General features: G+C 42.6%; 2 protein-coding genes across 2 annotated transcripts; one reads left to right on the top strand and one right to left on the bottom strand.

Annotated features, from left to right (window-relative positions):
- Window positions 1-452: 452 nt before the first annotated feature.
- On the bottom strand, window positions 453-5,724 carry LEPROTL1 (leptin receptor overlapping transcript like 1). Its single transcript, XM_064711017.1, has 4 exons — window positions 5,590-5,724; window positions 5,295-5,370; window positions 3,927-4,113; window positions 453-2,901 (listed from the first exon to the last, which is right to left on the bottom strand). The coding sequence occupies exons 1-4, from the start codon at window positions 5,603-5,605 to the stop codon at window positions 2,785-2,787; spliced, it is 396 nt and encodes a 131-aa protein (XP_064567087.1). The 5' UTR covers window positions 5,606-5,724; the 3' UTR covers window positions 453-2,784.
- A 98-nt stretch (window positions 5,725-5,822) lies between these two features.
- SARAF (store-operated calcium entry associated regulatory factor) lies at window positions 5,823-15,739 on the top strand. The gene is made up of 6 exons (XM_064711016.1): window positions 5,823-5,971; window positions 6,578-6,753; window positions 7,980-8,370; window positions 11,335-11,443; window positions 12,947-13,065; window positions 13,577-15,739. The coding sequence occupies exons 1-6, from the start codon at window positions 5,872-5,874 to the stop codon at window positions 13,600-13,602; spliced, it is 921 nt and encodes a 306-aa protein (XP_064567086.1). The 5' UTR covers window positions 5,823-5,871; the 3' UTR covers window positions 13,603-15,739.
- The last annotated feature ends 1,534 nt before the right edge of the window (window positions 15,740-17,273 follow it).

Genomic DNA, 17,273 nt, shown 5'->3' with positions numbered 1-17,273 from the left:
CAAAGCGAGTGTGTGTGTGGAGAGAGAAAGGGTGACTGATCATCCTAAAAGGATTTTCCACCAACTCCTCTTATTTTCTTCTGCTAGAAGACTGGCATCAGTCATCAGCTTTCAAATTTCAGAAATGTCATGATCACAAATATCACAAAGGCTGTGTAGTTTTTAAAAGAAAAATTGCAGAGTTATAAATACATCAGAGGGTTAAGGTGGCCATCACTTTGTATAACACCATCCACATTTCAGGATTTGGCTTTCAAACAGAAACTGAAGGAAACACTGCAATGTGACACAACAAAGTCAACTCAGTGCAACTTGGACACTGAAGCCTCTCTTTATAAATCAGTCCCAGGTAAAAACCACAAATACTCGCTCTGAAGGACTAGTGAGCAGTCTGGTGTCATCTCTTCCACAGGAGTAACAACCACATTAAATAAAGGAAAAAGAACAATTAATACTTTAAACAAAATACTCTTTTTATTAGAGTATTTTTGATTAAACATACAGAACTCAAGACTGCTATTTAAAATTTGTATCGCTCAAAGTTTTTCCTTCTAGAAGGATGGTAACACAATCTCAGTGCATATTATATGGAAGGATCATACCTCTCAAGTGTCCTGCTCATGAGTCAGAGCAATACTGCACGTACTTGGTGTGCAAGCAAGGAGGGAGTGCTGTAATGCAATTAACAGACAAAAAATGCACCACCAATACATAGAGTCAGCTCCATGACCAGTGATCCAGAAAGTGGCATCACGTGGCTTCAGGAATGGAGGAGAACACAGTTCCTGACCATGAAAAAGGAATGGGTAACAGATCATATGTGTACAAGTCCTAGGCATTCCTCCTCCATAAGGACTGCAGGGGACTGCAACTTTAGCCGCTGGTTTGGAAGATTTTTTGAAGCATCCATTGTACTGGGGGTGTGGGTGCAGAAATCTTGCTGAAAAAGGGAAAGAAACACGTGATCCTACAGCCCTTGTGCAGCTCCAAACGCCACCATCACAGGCAGCCAGGTGAAGCATTTGGTTACACTTGAAACACGTCTGCTCTGGAGCCTTGGCACCTGCTTGTTCCTCTGCTCCACACACAGGACATGAACAAAGCAGAGTGTGGAGGGAGCTACAGCCCAGCTGCCCCCACCTGCCAGTATCAGCTCCTGGAGCACACCCCATGGCTATCAGACTTTGTATACTCATATACATTTATGAACACACACACATATATATATATATATGTATGCAGACTTTCTACTTGGCTTGCAACAGCCAAGACCTGCAGTTCTCTGCCTTTTCATGCTGTTGAACAAAACCTAAGCTTTCAATTACACATAGTTAAGTTTCATAGACTTATTTTTAAAGAATTGAAAAATACAGTTTAGAAGTAAGTTTGGTCAAGGTCATCACTGCACAGGTACAGGCAAACCTGGTTAAGTGGTACTCATCAACTGTGCTGTGATGGAATGTGCAATGGCAGATTTCTCAAATGAAAAATCTGGACAATTGAGAGGTATGCCGAAAACTTGTCTTAAATACTTGAAGCTACATGTGCAATCTTACAGAACACAAGCTACAGTTACAGACATAACAGTAAATCTTATTAACCAACAGTGCATAAGAACTTAAAAACAGTCAGAGAAATCAGTTCAGCCAGTGACTTCCAAAAAAGTCGTGCCTCAGCTGCATTGAGGGGGAAAAAAAAAGAAAAAAAAGGGGGGGGGCAGGAAAACTCAGTCAAGTTTAACACAGTTTTAATCTACATTTTAAAAGCTGGTTTATTATATATTTATATATATATATATATGTTATGTATAAAATAAATTAAAAAGGGAGAGGAGCAAATAGCTTTGTATATGCTTCAAATTAACACAGACCAGTAGTTCCATAAATGAACATTTTACCATTTTTGTGGTAAAAAGTTGACATAAAAGTTCAAAACCATACAATGCTTATAAATAGAAAGAGTTCAAAAGATACCTTTTTTTTAAAAAAATGGAATTTAAACATCATTTTCTCTTTCCCTACAATACACTTCAGTTTTCTATGTCAGCATCAATACATTTACAGAGTATTTGAATGTCACATCCACAGACCTGATAGCAAAGCAGGTAAAAGAGCTAGTGGTGTTAAAATTTAGGACTTCTCTCCCAAATAACTCTACCTGCTCCTCAGCCTTCTCCTGAAATGAAGGCTATCAACATTCATCACCCAGTCTGAGGTATGGGCAGAAGAAAATCTGCAACCGGTACTCTCCAACCCACCTTACCTCTGCTAAAATATAGCAACAATCTATTGATCTGGTAATTGGCAATGGTGGTGGACAATCTCTTACTTCCTTTCAGCTTGTATATAATTTAATCCTGGCATTTAAAAAAGAAATGAAACATAGTATTAATTCATAACTTAAAGAACAACAAAAAAAAAAACCCACCAACAAAGAAAAACCCCACAAAAACCCCCAACTTTTAAATCTCTGAAACTATGTTTAAATGTTGTTCCTGGTTTAAAGCTTCACATAAAACATTGGACAGAAGGATGACAATTTTAAACCAAGAGAGCACCTAAAAACATACCATAGGTAAAAATGAAATCAATCATCTCTCCACTTCATAAAAACATAGAAACCCTGTCAGCAACAGTAGTACACTCAGAACGAACAACATCAAAAGGAGCATCTAGAATACTCAAGAGGCTTGCTATGCTACTTCTCTTTATTGCCCATTCTCTCATTTGTATGGATGGCCACTGCATGACAAGATGCCTGTGGGATAGTTCTCTGGTCTTCCTTTCACCACTGCTGCCAGCTGAAGTCGTCATTGCTGCCAAAGACCAAGAAGAATCCTAGGATGGTGGCAAAGATGACTGTATTCCCCGTGAGAACGAGTGCACACGCGCCCCAGTAAATCTGTGAACAGGGGAATTCAGTTAGACACGTCTGGAGCTGAACACTAACAAGACAAAAGGCAACATCTTACTATCCCATTCAACAAAGTTCAGCAACACATCCATGATGCAAGACACAACACCTCATTATTTGTGGTTACACCAAGCAGGTTTACCCAAAATTACTTGAGAAATTCACAGCCAGCCGAGCAGCTCTGCAAGTTTCTTCTAGCTGTACTCAAGGCATTGGCTAGCTACAGGCACAACTGGTTTGCTATGCAAAGTAAGGCTAGGCAACAGCATCAAACACATCTGCAGCCCTGCTATGCTGTAAGACTCTTTAAAACAGGTATTTAAGGTCTTCAAAACGCCAGCAGATATCCCAGTAACAAAAAAGGAGGTGAATGTTTTCACAGGAGAGTAAGGGGATTACTCAAAGGATGTGAGGCATTCCAACTGTCCATCTGAGCTGTTCTTGCCTGAAGACATTTATGAAAGTGCACTCCCATGTTCTTTGACTTGGTAGTGCTTTCTGACATTCACACAAACAAAGTGAACTTGTAAAGAATTTTGGTGAAAAGCTGTATACTGGGAAATATGTAATGGGAACTTGGAAGTTTAAGGAAATTATACCAATAGCACTTACAATATCATTTACAGTGAGTATAAAAATACTTTTTTTTTTTGTTTATTCATGCTGCTTTAGCCCAACTATTCCACAAATTGTCTTCAAAGTATTCTTTACACTTCTATATTTGGTTACTTCCCGGTTAAGTTTTCACAGTATTTTCTGTCTCATTTTCTCTGCATTGCATTGTTAGGCTTTATTCCATGGCCACGTGAAGCAACTGGCAATCACAAATGTTCTGCCATGCTCCCATTTCAATATTGATTTTTTGCAAAAAAAAAAAATAATCTTATTCTGGTTCCAAAAGTACATAATTTTAAGAAGTATTTAGTGCATGAAAGCTTTAGCTTCAATAAACAACCAAACACAAAGTTTTTTAGAAAAAAAAAAAGGCAATCACAGGTTGAAATACTACTAACCAGTTCTGCTCTTGCAAACACTATGGGCAGCCCAAATGCTGAGACCACAATGCCTGTTGTAAGGAATATGGCCAGCTCCTTGCAGGCATTACTTGTAGCATCTGTGTCATCTACCAATCTTCTTGCTATGCAGTACGGGATAGGAGAAAGGATGTAAAAAAACAGAACAAACAGTGGCCAGTACTGGCTGAAAAAGAAAGGAGAAAAAAAGTTTTGCTTAACTGGATTTACTTCCTGCTCCTCCTAAAATCCATGCAAGGCATTTTTCCCATCCAGCATCCCCATTTAGGACAGACAGACAAGCTCAGAGAAGGCAAATCCTTGGTCATTAATCCTACAGACCACGTGCCTGAGTGGCTTCGGCTGACCTCAATGGCAGCAGAGCTTACCAACAGGATATTCACAAAGCAAGGCTGCACTAAGCAAGCCTAAATCTAATGCCAACTTACAAGGTGAGCTTAACTCCAAGTTTATCCTGTCAGTTGTACTCAGGAGATACCCTTGCAGCCCCCAGAATAGATTTCTCAGGCACACCTTCTCAGGCAGGTGCACATGGTTTCAATAAAACTTTACTGCATTGTCTGAAGGGCAACTGTATAAGGGTCTCCTTCCCAAGGGTTTGTGTCACTAGCACTGGCTTCATAACAAAAGAAAACTGGCCTAGGAATTCTAGTCATATATGTAGAAACTGCAATTCACAACCCATAACAGGTCTATCAACAAGATATTTAGTATTTATTCAACAGCAAATAAGTCAATTTAAAATCTTTTCTGTAAAGTCAGCATTCACTTGCAAAGAGTCAAAGCCATAGGCCTTACTATCTGAGCACTTGGTCTGCTATTTTGTATCTCCTGAAAACCAAGAGACAGGAATCGATGTCGGGAAAGTACAGACAGCAGCTGCAATTACTCCAGCTGCTATGTTACAAGTGTGGGACACAGCCAAGGATCCACCTGAGAGTCAGTAACAGCCCAGCTGCCCGTAGGCAGCCACAGAAAATGCCAATCCTTCCCTGGATAACCCACACTTGGTGCCCACTTCGGGAGATGCTGCTGTCTGAGGGTCACCCACAGACAGTCAGAGCAATGCATCCTCTCACAGTTTGCAGCCAGACCCGCTGGTTTAACTTTTGCTGCCATTACTTTTTAGGATTAATTAAATCCTAATTAAATCCTTCTTTCTTTTAGAAGACCCAACCTTTTGAAACAAATGACCCCCCCCCAAAAAAAAAACCGAAAAACCCCCCAAAATCTGAGGCCCCTCCTACACAGAGAGAACTTATCAATTCCCCGTTATGGAAGCGGGACTCCGGTGAAGTTCCAGCCACACAAACCGAAGTAGGAGAACAGAAAGAGAGAGCACGGTACTTGTATTGGGGCAGGGCGCATCCAAGCATCAAGAACATCAGTCCGACCGCTCCCCCAAAGGACAGGCTGATCAGCGCTACAACGAGAACAAACCCAGGCAACATGAAGGGAGCACCGCACCGCGCACAGCACCCACTGCCGCCCGCAGACCAACGCGGGGCTCAGCGCAGCCCCGGCCGCCCGGGGGCACTCGGGGTCCCGCGGGGGCTTCTGGCCCCTCCCGGCCCGGCCCGGCCCGGCCCCTCCCCGCGCGGGCCGCGCGCTCCCGCCGTTATCGGCCCCGCCCCGCGAGCACCTTTGATTCCCGCCATGGCGCCGCCCGTCCCGCCAGCCGCGCGGCACCGGAGAGGCGCGCGCCGGGAACCGGAAACGCCGCGCGGAGGCGGAAGCCGCAGGGGAAAGGGGCGGGCACGGCCCCGTGACGCTCCTACGTGGCGCGCGCGCAGGCCCCGCGGCGGCAGCCCCGCCCCCTCACGGAGCGCCACACCCTCGCCGCCCATTGGCCCCACGGCGCGGTGGGGGCGGGGCTTCTCCCCGAGCCCCGCGCGTTCCGTTGCGGGCGCCGCCCCCGGGGCTGATGGTGACAGCCCTCGGTGCCGCCATGGCGGGGCTCGCTCCGTGCCTGCTCCTCCTGCTCTGCGCCGCCGCGGGACCCGCGCTGGGCTGGGACCGACCGGGTGAGACCCGCGGGGATCGGGGGGCTCGGCGCGGCCTCAGCCGCCCCTGCCGCCTCTGCCGGCGCCTCGGCGGCTCCTCGCGGCCCGTCAGTGCGCGGTGCTGCCGGTTTAGTGGCGGCCGGCACGGGGGAGGAAGGGCTGGTGGGGTTTGGGCTCCCTCCAAACCGGCTTGCGTGGTAGCAGTGATCCCGCCCCGCGGTCAGCGGTGGCAGCGCAGAGCCGCCTCGGGAGGGAATGGGGAACTCTGCCGTGTTTGCCTGTGGTGCGAGCTTCGTCCCGTACAGACGCGGGCGTAGTGCTTGCTCCCTTCGGCCTCCATCGGCAGGCCTCTCCTGAGAGCCGGCCCTCGCAGCCAAGGGGAGGGCACCTGCACAAGCGCTGACAAGCAGCAGGAAGAAGTTTTTCACGGGAAGGGTCATCAAACATTGGAATGGGCTGCCCAGGATGGTGGTGGAGTCACCGTCCCTGGAGGTTTAGGGAAAAACCGGACGTGGCGCTCTGTGCTGTGGTCTGGCTGATTGAGTTCTTTTATCGAGGGTGGACCCGGTGATCGCTGAGGTCTTTCCCGGCCTGATGGATTCTGATTCCTTGTGCTGGCTGTTTCAGGGAAGGTTCTGCTGCGGGATGTTGAGGCGCTCACGCTGCGCAGAGGGCAGTACACAACATCCCGGCGGACAGCCTCGGTCCCTCAGCTGCAGTGCACGGGGGGCTCTGCCGGGTGTTCCCGCGTCCCTGAGGTTGTGCAGTGCTACAACAAAGGATGGGATGGCTACGATGTACAGGTAACTGTTTCAAACTTGCTAAACTGTCTATGAAATCGCTTTCCCCCAAGCTGGGAAGTTCTGAAGGAGCGAAGAGTAGTGAGCTAGGGTGTCAGTTCAGGTGGTTTTTGTTAGATGAATTCTTGCACTAAAAACTTAACCTAAATACTTTTAGGTTTCGATGTTCCAGAACTACTGTAGTTATATGTTTCATATAGCTTTGAAGGAGCTAATGTAAAAGCACGGCTTAGCAAACCTTTATTGGTTTAAATAAAATGGTGCTCGAGTTTGTAAAATTAAACTCTTGCAAACCCCGGAGGATACTTTTGAATTATTGTTGCTGTGTGAATTTCCTTTTTTTGTTATTCTTAATATTTTGATTCAGCTTTACGTTTTAAAAGCTAAATTTCAGACTTGCCTGACTTTCACTTTCACCTTAGGATGTGAGTGCTAGTCAGTAAATAGTCTTGACTCTGAGCTGTTAAAAAGGCTGCTGTCAATAGATTACCAGGAATCAAGGCTGAAAGTATTTGCTAAAACTGATACAGTATTGTGAAAGAACAATTAAAATTGGCAGTTGGTACTGCTGTACTGAATTACTAATTTAGAGACAACTAGTTCCTTTTTTCCTCTCCAAAATCCATGTCACGTGCCATTAGAGATCCCTTTGTTTGAATACCTCAAGGGAATGTGAGCCTGAAGATCACCTGTGTTCAATCAGAGAATCCCCAGTATAATTGTTAAGTGTTGCATATGGATGCCTAATGATGTTTGTCCCAGCTTCTTTTGATTTCTGCACAGACACAAACAGACACAATGGTGCACTGGATCTCAGGCTCACGTGTTATGTTTTTGTAGCTGCCATTGAGTTTGCACAGGACAGGCATTTGTTACATAGCTGTTGCACAGAGCACGGCACATTTTCAGAAGTATTGCTGTATCTCAGGAAGGGATATTTGAAAAAAAGTATTCAGTGAAGAAAAAAATAAGTATTCCAGAGTAATTCTCTGCAATTCTTCAGTGTTCTGAAAGGTAAGATCTCTTTTAAGTTTTAGGATTTAAAATTCATTTAAACGTCAAATTCCTACTCCTTTTCAAAATAGGAGCAGACAGAGATTTCTTACCTATGGCTCGTAGATGATTTGTTAGCAATTACAGCTTTATTTCAGGATGTATGTGGAGAAGCAGATGGGTGTTTTCATCTTTGGGGCAGTATGTTTTACTTTGTGTTGTGTTTGTTTTTTCAGTGGCAGTGCAAAGCAGACCTGGAAAACGCCTACCGTTTTGGACAAATGGAAGTGAGCTGTGAAGGCTACGATTACCCAGATGATCCTTACATACTGAGAGGCTCCTGTAGTTTGCTGTTCAAGCTAGAGCTGACTGCAGAAGGTGCAAGGAAAGTGAAGAACTCTGGAAACTTTGGCTCTAGCTATTTCCAGTCCAGCAAAGATTATTCTGATTCTGGTTCTGGAGCAATTGTTGTAATTGTTCTTCTCGTTCTTGCTTTTGGAGTTTACAAGTTCTTCCTCAGCAGCCAGCAGTCTCAGCAGAGTTCTGGGGGCAGTGATGGCTTCTCTCAGCCCTTCTGGCAGAGTCAGCAGGCACCTCCTCCTCCTGGTTTTAAGTCCACCTTCACAGGTAGGGCTCTGAGCTATTTACAGTATTCAAAAGAGCAAGCAGGATTGTCCTGTTTTATCTGTGGTAAGGGAAGGTGGGATAGAGTTAAAACCACAGCATTTGCAGGCAGCTGCCGAATTGGCTGCAGAGCCTACGGCCAGCTTTGTATTCTGTTGTTCAGAGGAGGAAATAAGGGCTTGGCTTTCCACAGGCTTTCAGGGCAGGCTGCCCTCTGAACCTTTGTGAAGCTACCTCCCCACGCTCTGCAAGCATTCTTTTCATCACCTGTGAAATAGCAGGATTGTGACAGGGAGAATAATTGTCATAGGTAATCTGGAAAAGAGAATGTTCTTACACGGCCAGAAACAAAGCCATGCCAAAGGAGCACTCTGAAACTTTACAGAACAGCCTTTCAGCCCTGGTTTCATTGACAAAGCAGTTGATGGGGTTGAGTATCATGTACCAGTCCTCTGTTTAACAGGGCTGAAAGATTTGGTTCCCAGAGCAGAGAACAGTGTCTGTGAACTGTCATTAGAGGGTACAGCATCTGACTCTCATGTGGGGCCTTTCATCTGAAGTTGAAAATTACAAAAGCAGTGACAAGGCTGCTGCTGGGAAAAGAGGCAACTTTTCTTTTCCCAGAAAACTGGTGTCTTCTGTCACATAGCAAGTGGTCTTCCTTAGGCCCTCATAGTGTCTCGGGGAAATAAACATTACTCATCTGGTGCCTGACTAACTCAGTTAACCCTGTAAACATGCAAGCTGCTCACAGCACTGGAACTTAAATTACATTCTCACAAGTTACATAATTTCTTTCTTTCTTTTTTTTTTCTTATTAATAGAGAAGGGGTTTTGGCAAGGAAATATGTAGCAACGATTAGGTTTATTAGTCAAAAGTTTATATTTTAGTAATGCTTATTAATGCTTTCAAACAGCTTGGCCAACAGAGGGTGCAGTGTAATTCTTTTGGGTACCCTTGTGCAGGGTGTGCAGAGCAGAAACTTTCAGCTGTACCTGCACCAGAAAATTACAGGGAATCTGCTTCTGTTGGCTTTGCAAATTGGTTTGCATGTGGTTACATCAGACTGTCTGTCTGTGCTGCGTGGGCATGGCACTGGCTGCCCTGTAGTGGTCAGCAGGAGCCCTGGCCATGACACACAGCTCTGTCACACTGGGCACAGGCAAAACAATGAAGGGTTATTTTCATTTTTTTCTCTTCAGTTCCGTGTCAGTTAATTGCCCCAATACATTTTTCTTTGCAGGAGTCACAAATCTGGCAAGGGCAGGGCCTTGAGAATGTTTTCTTGAGGATTGCTGAAAACTTAGACACTTAAAATACACATTGGGAACCATATAATGCTTAGATTATGATGTTTTTAATAAGGCATGTCAATGATTTGTCTTTGGATTTCAGGCAAAGTAAGGAGGAAAACAGAAATGTGGAGCCAGATTAAAAATACTAAGTGTTAGGCTACTTCCTGCATTCAGTGTCTGCCTTACATTGTGGGAGCAGAGCAAAAGCACGTCTCTGAATGTGTATGTCCATGTGTTCCAGGAATGTATTAGTCTTTGGAAACCTGGACAGTAACAAAAAGCAATGTTGTTCACATATTGCTGTTAATATTTAATTTGCCTCATTTTAAATCCCCTTAACATGCTGAATGTGTCCTGTGGAACTTGTTTAGCTAGACTATCTTAATTAAATTCTGCTTTCTCTCAGTTAGTTCTTTGACATGATTCTTAATGTTTGCTCTAGATATTTCAAGAAAATTACTCAGTTTTCTGAGTCAGTGTTCAGTCATGGTGCTTTTGAGCAAATGAGTTGGTTCATCTCTGATTAACATTGTTTTTGCAGCAAATTAGGTAATTTTTGTTGTTGTTGTTCCAAAACAGCATAATTTAGTAGTAGATCATCCCAATGAGAGTTTATATTTCTCCCCACACATTCAAAATGAAATTCAATATCAAATCCAGTCTGGACTGAAAGTGATTATTTCAATATTGTTTTATCTTCTATGACTTCAAACAACCCATATCAGTTTGAAGACAAACCAGGCCCTCTGATTTTTCCTTATGTCATCTCTGGCCCAGTTGTTCAGGTGGGCATGTTTTAGGGAGTCCCTAATGTTATCTTCAGTTTTTTTTATACTTCCTTACATGTTAAACCCATGGTTGAGCTTATTCTTGCATCCATGATTTTTGCTAGACCAGAAAAATTATTCTGCTTTGGGTTTGTATTTTCTCTTTTTCTTTCTAAATGGAAAACATTCATTCTGGCTCAGAACCTCATGTTATGCGCAGGTCACATGTCAGAAAATTTGTGACTCTCCTTCCCCCACAACCTACTTTATATGCTTGCAGTTTCATCAAGGTATTTGTCAAGCTTGGCGACTCATGCATAATGAAAACTTTGCAATGCGGTTGCAGTGAGCTTGGCTTTTGATAACAAGTGCCAGACTAGGATTACCAGGAACAATACCAGTAATGTCAGCCTTACACTGGGCCACTGTGACTCAAACTGTGCAGCTGTGCTCAGTGAGATTAGGAGCTCTGTGTCTTTGTGGTTTGCTCACTCTGCACTGTTACCTACTTGATTTGTGTTCCTGCATCTCCTTCTGGCCTGCTCGGTGACCTTCAGCAGATTATTCTTTCTTAGTTTCTTTTTCTATTTTTACTCTAACTTGTCTGTTTATAGATCAGCAGGCAGGGACTCTTTCCATGTTTTGCAAACATCACAGTTGTGACATGAAGCGGAAGAAGATTTTTAACATAAAACTCTTTATAGTAGTGTTGGTTTATGTGGGGTGTCCTGTTTTCTGAAATGTGAGGCTATTCAAGTTTAGCTTGATTGAAAATCTGATGAAATCAGGACTAGTTTGTTGTCTAATTTTCCATTATCTTTAACAGGAGAGAATTTTGTTGCAACAGGTGGCCTGAGAATTAGTCTGTTACTAACTTATGCTTTCTATTTTCATTTTGTTTAAGATGACAACAGCTTTGGAACTCATTCTTATCATGGAACCAGTTCAGGACCAGGATTTTGGACTGGATTAGGAGCAGGAGGCTTGCTAGGCTACTTAGCAGGCAGTCACAGGTAAAATATGCATACTATCAGATTTTAAGCATTTAAGCTTTCAGGGGGAATGCCATGTACTATATATGGACATTGTTTCTATGATTTAAAAGTGTAATTCAAGTTATAAAATCTTACCACTGGAAGAATTTTGAGCAGCTGTTTGCAGCTTCAGGACCAGAGACATTTCAAACATGTTTCTGAGGCAGAATTGGAAAGACTGAGGTACTTCATTCTGCTTCCTCTGACCTGGCATGATGGCCTGCAAATTTAAATTGAGCATTTAATTTATCTGCAGAATGCCTTAAAACACACATAGTCATATTAAGCATATAATCTTCTGTATATGGATCTCTTGTATCAGTGTCATCTTTCCTAAAATAAGTCTGGATGACCATATTTGGTATAGGCTTTTAGACATTCAGAATGCATCATTTTTAGATTAACAGTTTAAAGAGAGCAGTTGCTGCCATTTTAGGCTTCACTGGAGAAAATATGAGATTCCTGCAGGGAATCTTCAGATCCTAAGCAGTTTTCTCTATTTATCAAATGACTTGCCTATGTATCGAGTCTATTCCTGTAGAAATGTAACAGATTAGAGAGTAAGATGTATGGACAGGAGTGCTAAGCATCTGTGTGGTAAAGTTGTGGGCTATTTTTAATAACAGAAGCCTTATATTAATTCTGCTAAGAATTTTTCCAAGTTATAATGTGTTTAAGTTTCTATTGGCCTAGTATTTCTTCAGGCTTAAATACATGACTCTTGTGTTGAGGCATTCTGTTCATGTAGTATCTCCATACAGGTTATTTCCCTGATTTCTGTACACATCCCCATTTCAGTGGGCACAAATTATTGCTCAAGATTAGAGATCTAACTGAGTAAGTCCAAATACATAAACAAGCTTCCTAACTTGAGCTTCTTTTTCTTTAAAACGGTCTTCAGTCCACTACTGTTTAGTTTGGTGTTTAGGCTTTTGAAATTATGTGCTGCAAAATGCTGGTGCCAGGAAGTGTGAGAGAGCTGTTTGTAAATTTCAACAGCAGGAAATTCCATATCCATGGAAGCAAGTAATTTTAAGTGAGTGAGTCAAAGACCATGATATGTTAGTGTTACTGATATGACCTTTTCAAAAGAGTTAACAAAAGGATGTTTTCTCTTGCCAAACATGGCTGGGTTGTAGGTGATGTCAAAATGCATTTAAACTTCAGATTTCAAACTTCTTTCTTGTCTGATGGAATTTAAGGTCAAAATTTCAGAAAGTAAAATTTGCAGTTGTTAGAATTCCTTAGTCTGAAGAATAAAGCTTAATTTCCTTTTGAAAGTCTACAGATTATGAAATCACAGCACTGGATGTCCTTGCTCTCAATGTGTTAAATACATACATTAAATAGGAATATTTCTAGCTTTGAAATAAGTGCTTATAGTTTTCCCTTGGAGGTGCAGTTCTCTTGTTTGGAATGGTGTTTTCTTAGTTTTTCTGAGGGGCACTCATGAAGCCTTCCTTCTATTCTGTTTCATGGCAGAGCGCAGCCACGGGCCCCGTATCACAGTATGTGGACAGATCCCACAGCTGTACCTCCTATGTATGGGCACTCAAGGAATTCCACAGAAGACAGCAGCTCAGGAACAAGAACTGCTTCTGGTAAGGCAAAGCACCTTTTAATTTCCTGAAGCTCAAGGGATTTTGACCTATGAAAAACATGCAGATGTTCGTTGCGGTTCGACGAGCATCCTTGTTTTATTTTAGCAGGTGGTGTAGATGGCATGTAACAATGTCCCTTCCTTCCATTCCCTATGAAAGTAGGGCAGCGTTGTGGGGCATGAAGTTCCCCACAGGCCTGTGGTGGGCATGGCACCATCAGCATTGGGCTTGTCTTCACTGGCAAGGTGCATTAGTTTAAGGCTTTCCCTTCTGATGAGCACTACGTGTACTCTTCTCTAGCAAACATGCACAGACATGTTCTCTGTAGAATGCAGGTTGTCTAATCTGCAAGAGCAGAATAGTTTCCAGGCCAGTCAGCCCACAGTTGCTTGCTGTTCTCCTTCATGTGCATATGTTTACCTCATCTCCCTTGCCACCTTTAGCATTTTTAGAACCAGAGAGTTCAATAGAAAGGCCATGGTGGAGCTAACTTTTTTTTTTTATTTTGCAGGCTTTGGGGGCACGAAGCGAAGATGAAATCCTTTACCTTATTACATGAGAGTGATTGAACTAAATCTTGTTGTGTACTTGTGCTTCTTTTAATAGTAGTATACTTCAAAAATGCATATGAGGTATGAAGGATTAGGCGAAGAATTCCTCACTTTCTCTGTGGGCTCTCACTGCTATTTAGCGTATGACAGGTGCTGGAACATCCACTATTTCAGATCAGCATCTCCTACAGGAGAAGCTCATCCAGGTTAAGAAGAATGATGTTACAGTGACCGTGTATCTGTCTGTACTTGAGGCCCCAGTGATAGCCTTACCAGATTTTCAAAGCTTGTATCTTACTACTCATGTTCTGGGCTTCATTTCAGTTGGTCCAGAATTTCTGATAATATTTTTCCTCTTTTCTGGTAGTCCAGCATCTACCTGATATGTAAGGACTGCTGTTCTTGGAAGCTATTTTTGTTTGCCTTTGCAGAATTAATGTGAACTTTACTGTAAGTGCAGTCAGCCACTCAGATAAGTGTGGGAGTTCTTCCTTAGTGGACAAGAGCAAAACTGTGTATAAAGAGATTAACATTAGTATGTTTGTATCTGTGCTGTGTGACTGTTGGAGCAAAAATGTGCAGATTGATGGATTCTCCATGTTATAGAGTTTATCCAGGGTGACTCTGCAAACCTGGGGAACTTTGTCTATAAGTTCTTGGGGGTAAATAAATAAGTAACCTGGAAATCTTGACCTTTTTCTTGAAGACTGAGGTAATTTAAATTCAGGTGATTACAGATGTTTTGCCTGCATTGAGGCCACAGATTTGCCTTTTAATGGTGGATGTTGGCAATGAAATGAAAACTTATCATGTGAATGGTGTGTCCTGCTCGATCACCTGTCCAGGGCACAGTAAAAAAGGTGCTCATTGCAAAAGGGAGGGGAATGTTCTTACTGCAGAAATGATAGAATCCTTGGATTCACAGCAGGCTAAACTACTAAGCTTACTAAGCTACTAAGATACTAAGCTAAGAAAGGAAGTTGGATGGTCTAACAGCATGTAACTTCCCCTAATGTGCTTTTTAAAAACAAACTGTTGTCGAAGAGTGGGAAGCAGAGAGGCCTTGCTTTGTTCTGTGATGATCTTTTGGTGCCTCTGTGAAGTGTCATACAGTTCTGGGATGACTTATTCTCTTCTGGAAGAGGCATTGCTGGATAAAAAGCAGAGAAATTTCTCAGGAGAGGGGAAGAGTGAAGAATGGGGTGCTTGATCATCAGCTCCTGTGCAGAGCCCATCCTAGCAGAGTGTAGAAGTGTTTGTGTGGGCACAGCTCGTATGCTGGCAGCTGCCAGAGAAGCCTTGTCTTTCAGCCTTGGGAAAATACTGTGTTGGGAATTGATAGCAGCTGTTACAGCAAAACAAGGCACTGTTCAGCTGATACAGGTTGCATCTCCACAAGGAGATGAAATAGGTCTGGTTAGTCTAAGAAAGTGACTTCAGCAGAACTCAGGGAAAAGCAGCCATGTCCATTCATGAGTATAGAAGGAATTAGTAGTTCATATGTTAACACCCAAGTTCGGTATATGATTTAAGCAACCAAAAGAGAGAAATTCAAAAAAGAAAAGAAAAAAATATACAAGCAAACCAACCAGCAAATCCCAGAAATCTTTATGAAGTCAACAGCCAGGAAAAGTGCTTCGTGAAGAAGTTCTTGTACTAAAAGTGTTATCAATTTCATTTGATACATTCAGAATAACTTGAGGGTGAAGTAGTGGTTTGCTTCTCAGAGCTACCTGAGGGTTGGGGAAAAATAACTGTGAACCTAAAAAGGGAAATGACAAAGACCTTATTCATGGCCTCCTAGAAAGCTCTGCCTTTTATGAAAAGTCCCTGGTAAATCTCTTATCTTTATAACAAACTGTAGCAGAAGAATATATTTTAAATATGGAGTTTTTACTTATTTCTAAGTGAATTCAGGTTAAGCTTGTCACAGTCAAGATTTGCTTTGCCAACTAATTGCATAACAGTGAAACTGGATTTTTTCTAACTGGGTAGTTGGAAGCTGAAGTTTGCCCCTAAATTACAGTGTGGTATAAAATATTTTAGACAATGTTTTCATTTGTATTTATGTACTTATAGTTTCTGCATGAAATGTGCAAAATAAATCTGATACATAAATCTGCTATAGCTTCTGAATCTGTTTGGATATGTTTGCCCTTCCCTCTGATAAAGGAATGAAATGAGTGAATAAGGAGTATTTTTGTCTTTAAATCACTGTCTTGAGGCCTGCAGGGATGGCATTGTTTATTTTCTCAGAGTTCTCTGTCTCATCATCCACTTCCTGGGTAAATAATATCATCCTTTACCCCCAGATGCAAAGTGGGTAAGCTGTTTGTGGTTTCAATAAAATAAACCAATACTGGGAATAGAGTTATTGTATTGATTATGTTTTCTGTAACAAAATACTGAATCCTAAAAGGGATTGAAGGCTTTCTTGTACATCAGGGCTTGGGATCTGAGTCTGCAGAAAAGCTCTGTTATGTCAGCATGTTCCTGGTTTTACAAGGTGGTGAGCTGAACCCTTCAAAAGAATTTATGATCACTGCTGCTGTTCTGGTTGTGGGCAGAGCAGAACTCAACACAGGGATAGCCTAAGCTGATGTATTGGCTTCTTAGACAGAGGATGTGTCACTGCTGAACAGACATGGTCTACACAGAGAGTTCAATGTCTTGGCAGTTGTAAACTGGGGATAAATGGGGGCCTGCAAATTCTGCTGTCAGTGTTTCCTTCATCAAATGCTGCTGATGCTCCTGAGTGAAAAGAACTTGTGGAAGGCAGCTTAGAGCTCACACTTCTGAGACCTTGAGCTTCCTTCCTGAGCATCAGATCTGGAAGGTCCAGGTCTCCCTTCTGCTCCTGGGCAGGGCTCTGGCAGCATTTCTCAGCAGCTGCATAGTTGCAAGGCATGTGTAAATGCTCAAACTGTTAAATGCTGTTGTAGATAGCTGCAATTCAGTTTGGTACCTGGGACCAGAACTGCTTGTACTCTGACAATGCTTCCATCCTCACACAAAGCTAAAACTCATTACAGAAACAAAACTCCTGGTTTTACAGCTGACTTCCCATGAAGCATGTGATGAAAAAAAAAATAGATGGACAGAGATAAGCTTTCTCTGTGTTGCTTGCTCTGTCTTGTGACTCAGCTGCCAGGTCAGATCTTGGCTAGTTCTGCTGAATCTCATGCTGTGCACCTTGCTCTTTTCCCTGGGTGCCATGTGTGTGTTTGACTTGGCACCAAGGCAAGATGGTAGCTGGTTTGTCGAAAAATAAAATTCTTCCATGGTCATCACTTTACATCACTGGCTTCCAAAAAGGGAATTAACCCAGGTGGTATGATTTCTAGGACTAGGAGTTGTTGCACAGAGAATTGCTGAAGTAAAGTAGCAAGCAATACCTACCTGCCCGCACAGCTGTCTAAAAGCTGAAAATGTTGAAAATGCAGCACTTGCACATAAACTGTTGTCCACTTAGCGCTGATTAAAAGTGATGTATTTTTTCTTCCTTACTAAAGCAGATTTGTATTCTTAATATTGTGAGAATCCCTATCAACCAGTGATTGTGGTACAGAAATAGCCCAGCTGCCTGAGAACTAAGGCATATGAGCAAATCCACAAAAACATTAAAATCTCACAGCAATGCAATCTGTACCAGCAGAC

The sequence above is a fragment of the Zonotrichia leucophrys genome, chromosome 4 (assembly GCF_028769735.1).
Source record: "Zonotrichia leucophrys gambelii isolate GWCS_2022_RI chromosome 4, RI_Zleu_2.0, whole genome shotgun sequence".
Lineage (NCBI taxonomy): Eukaryota > Metazoa > Chordata > Aves > Passeriformes > Passerellidae > Zonotrichia > Zonotrichia leucophrys.
Note: the sequence above shows the minus strand (reverse complement) of the source record. Positions and strands in the feature narration are given on the sequence as shown.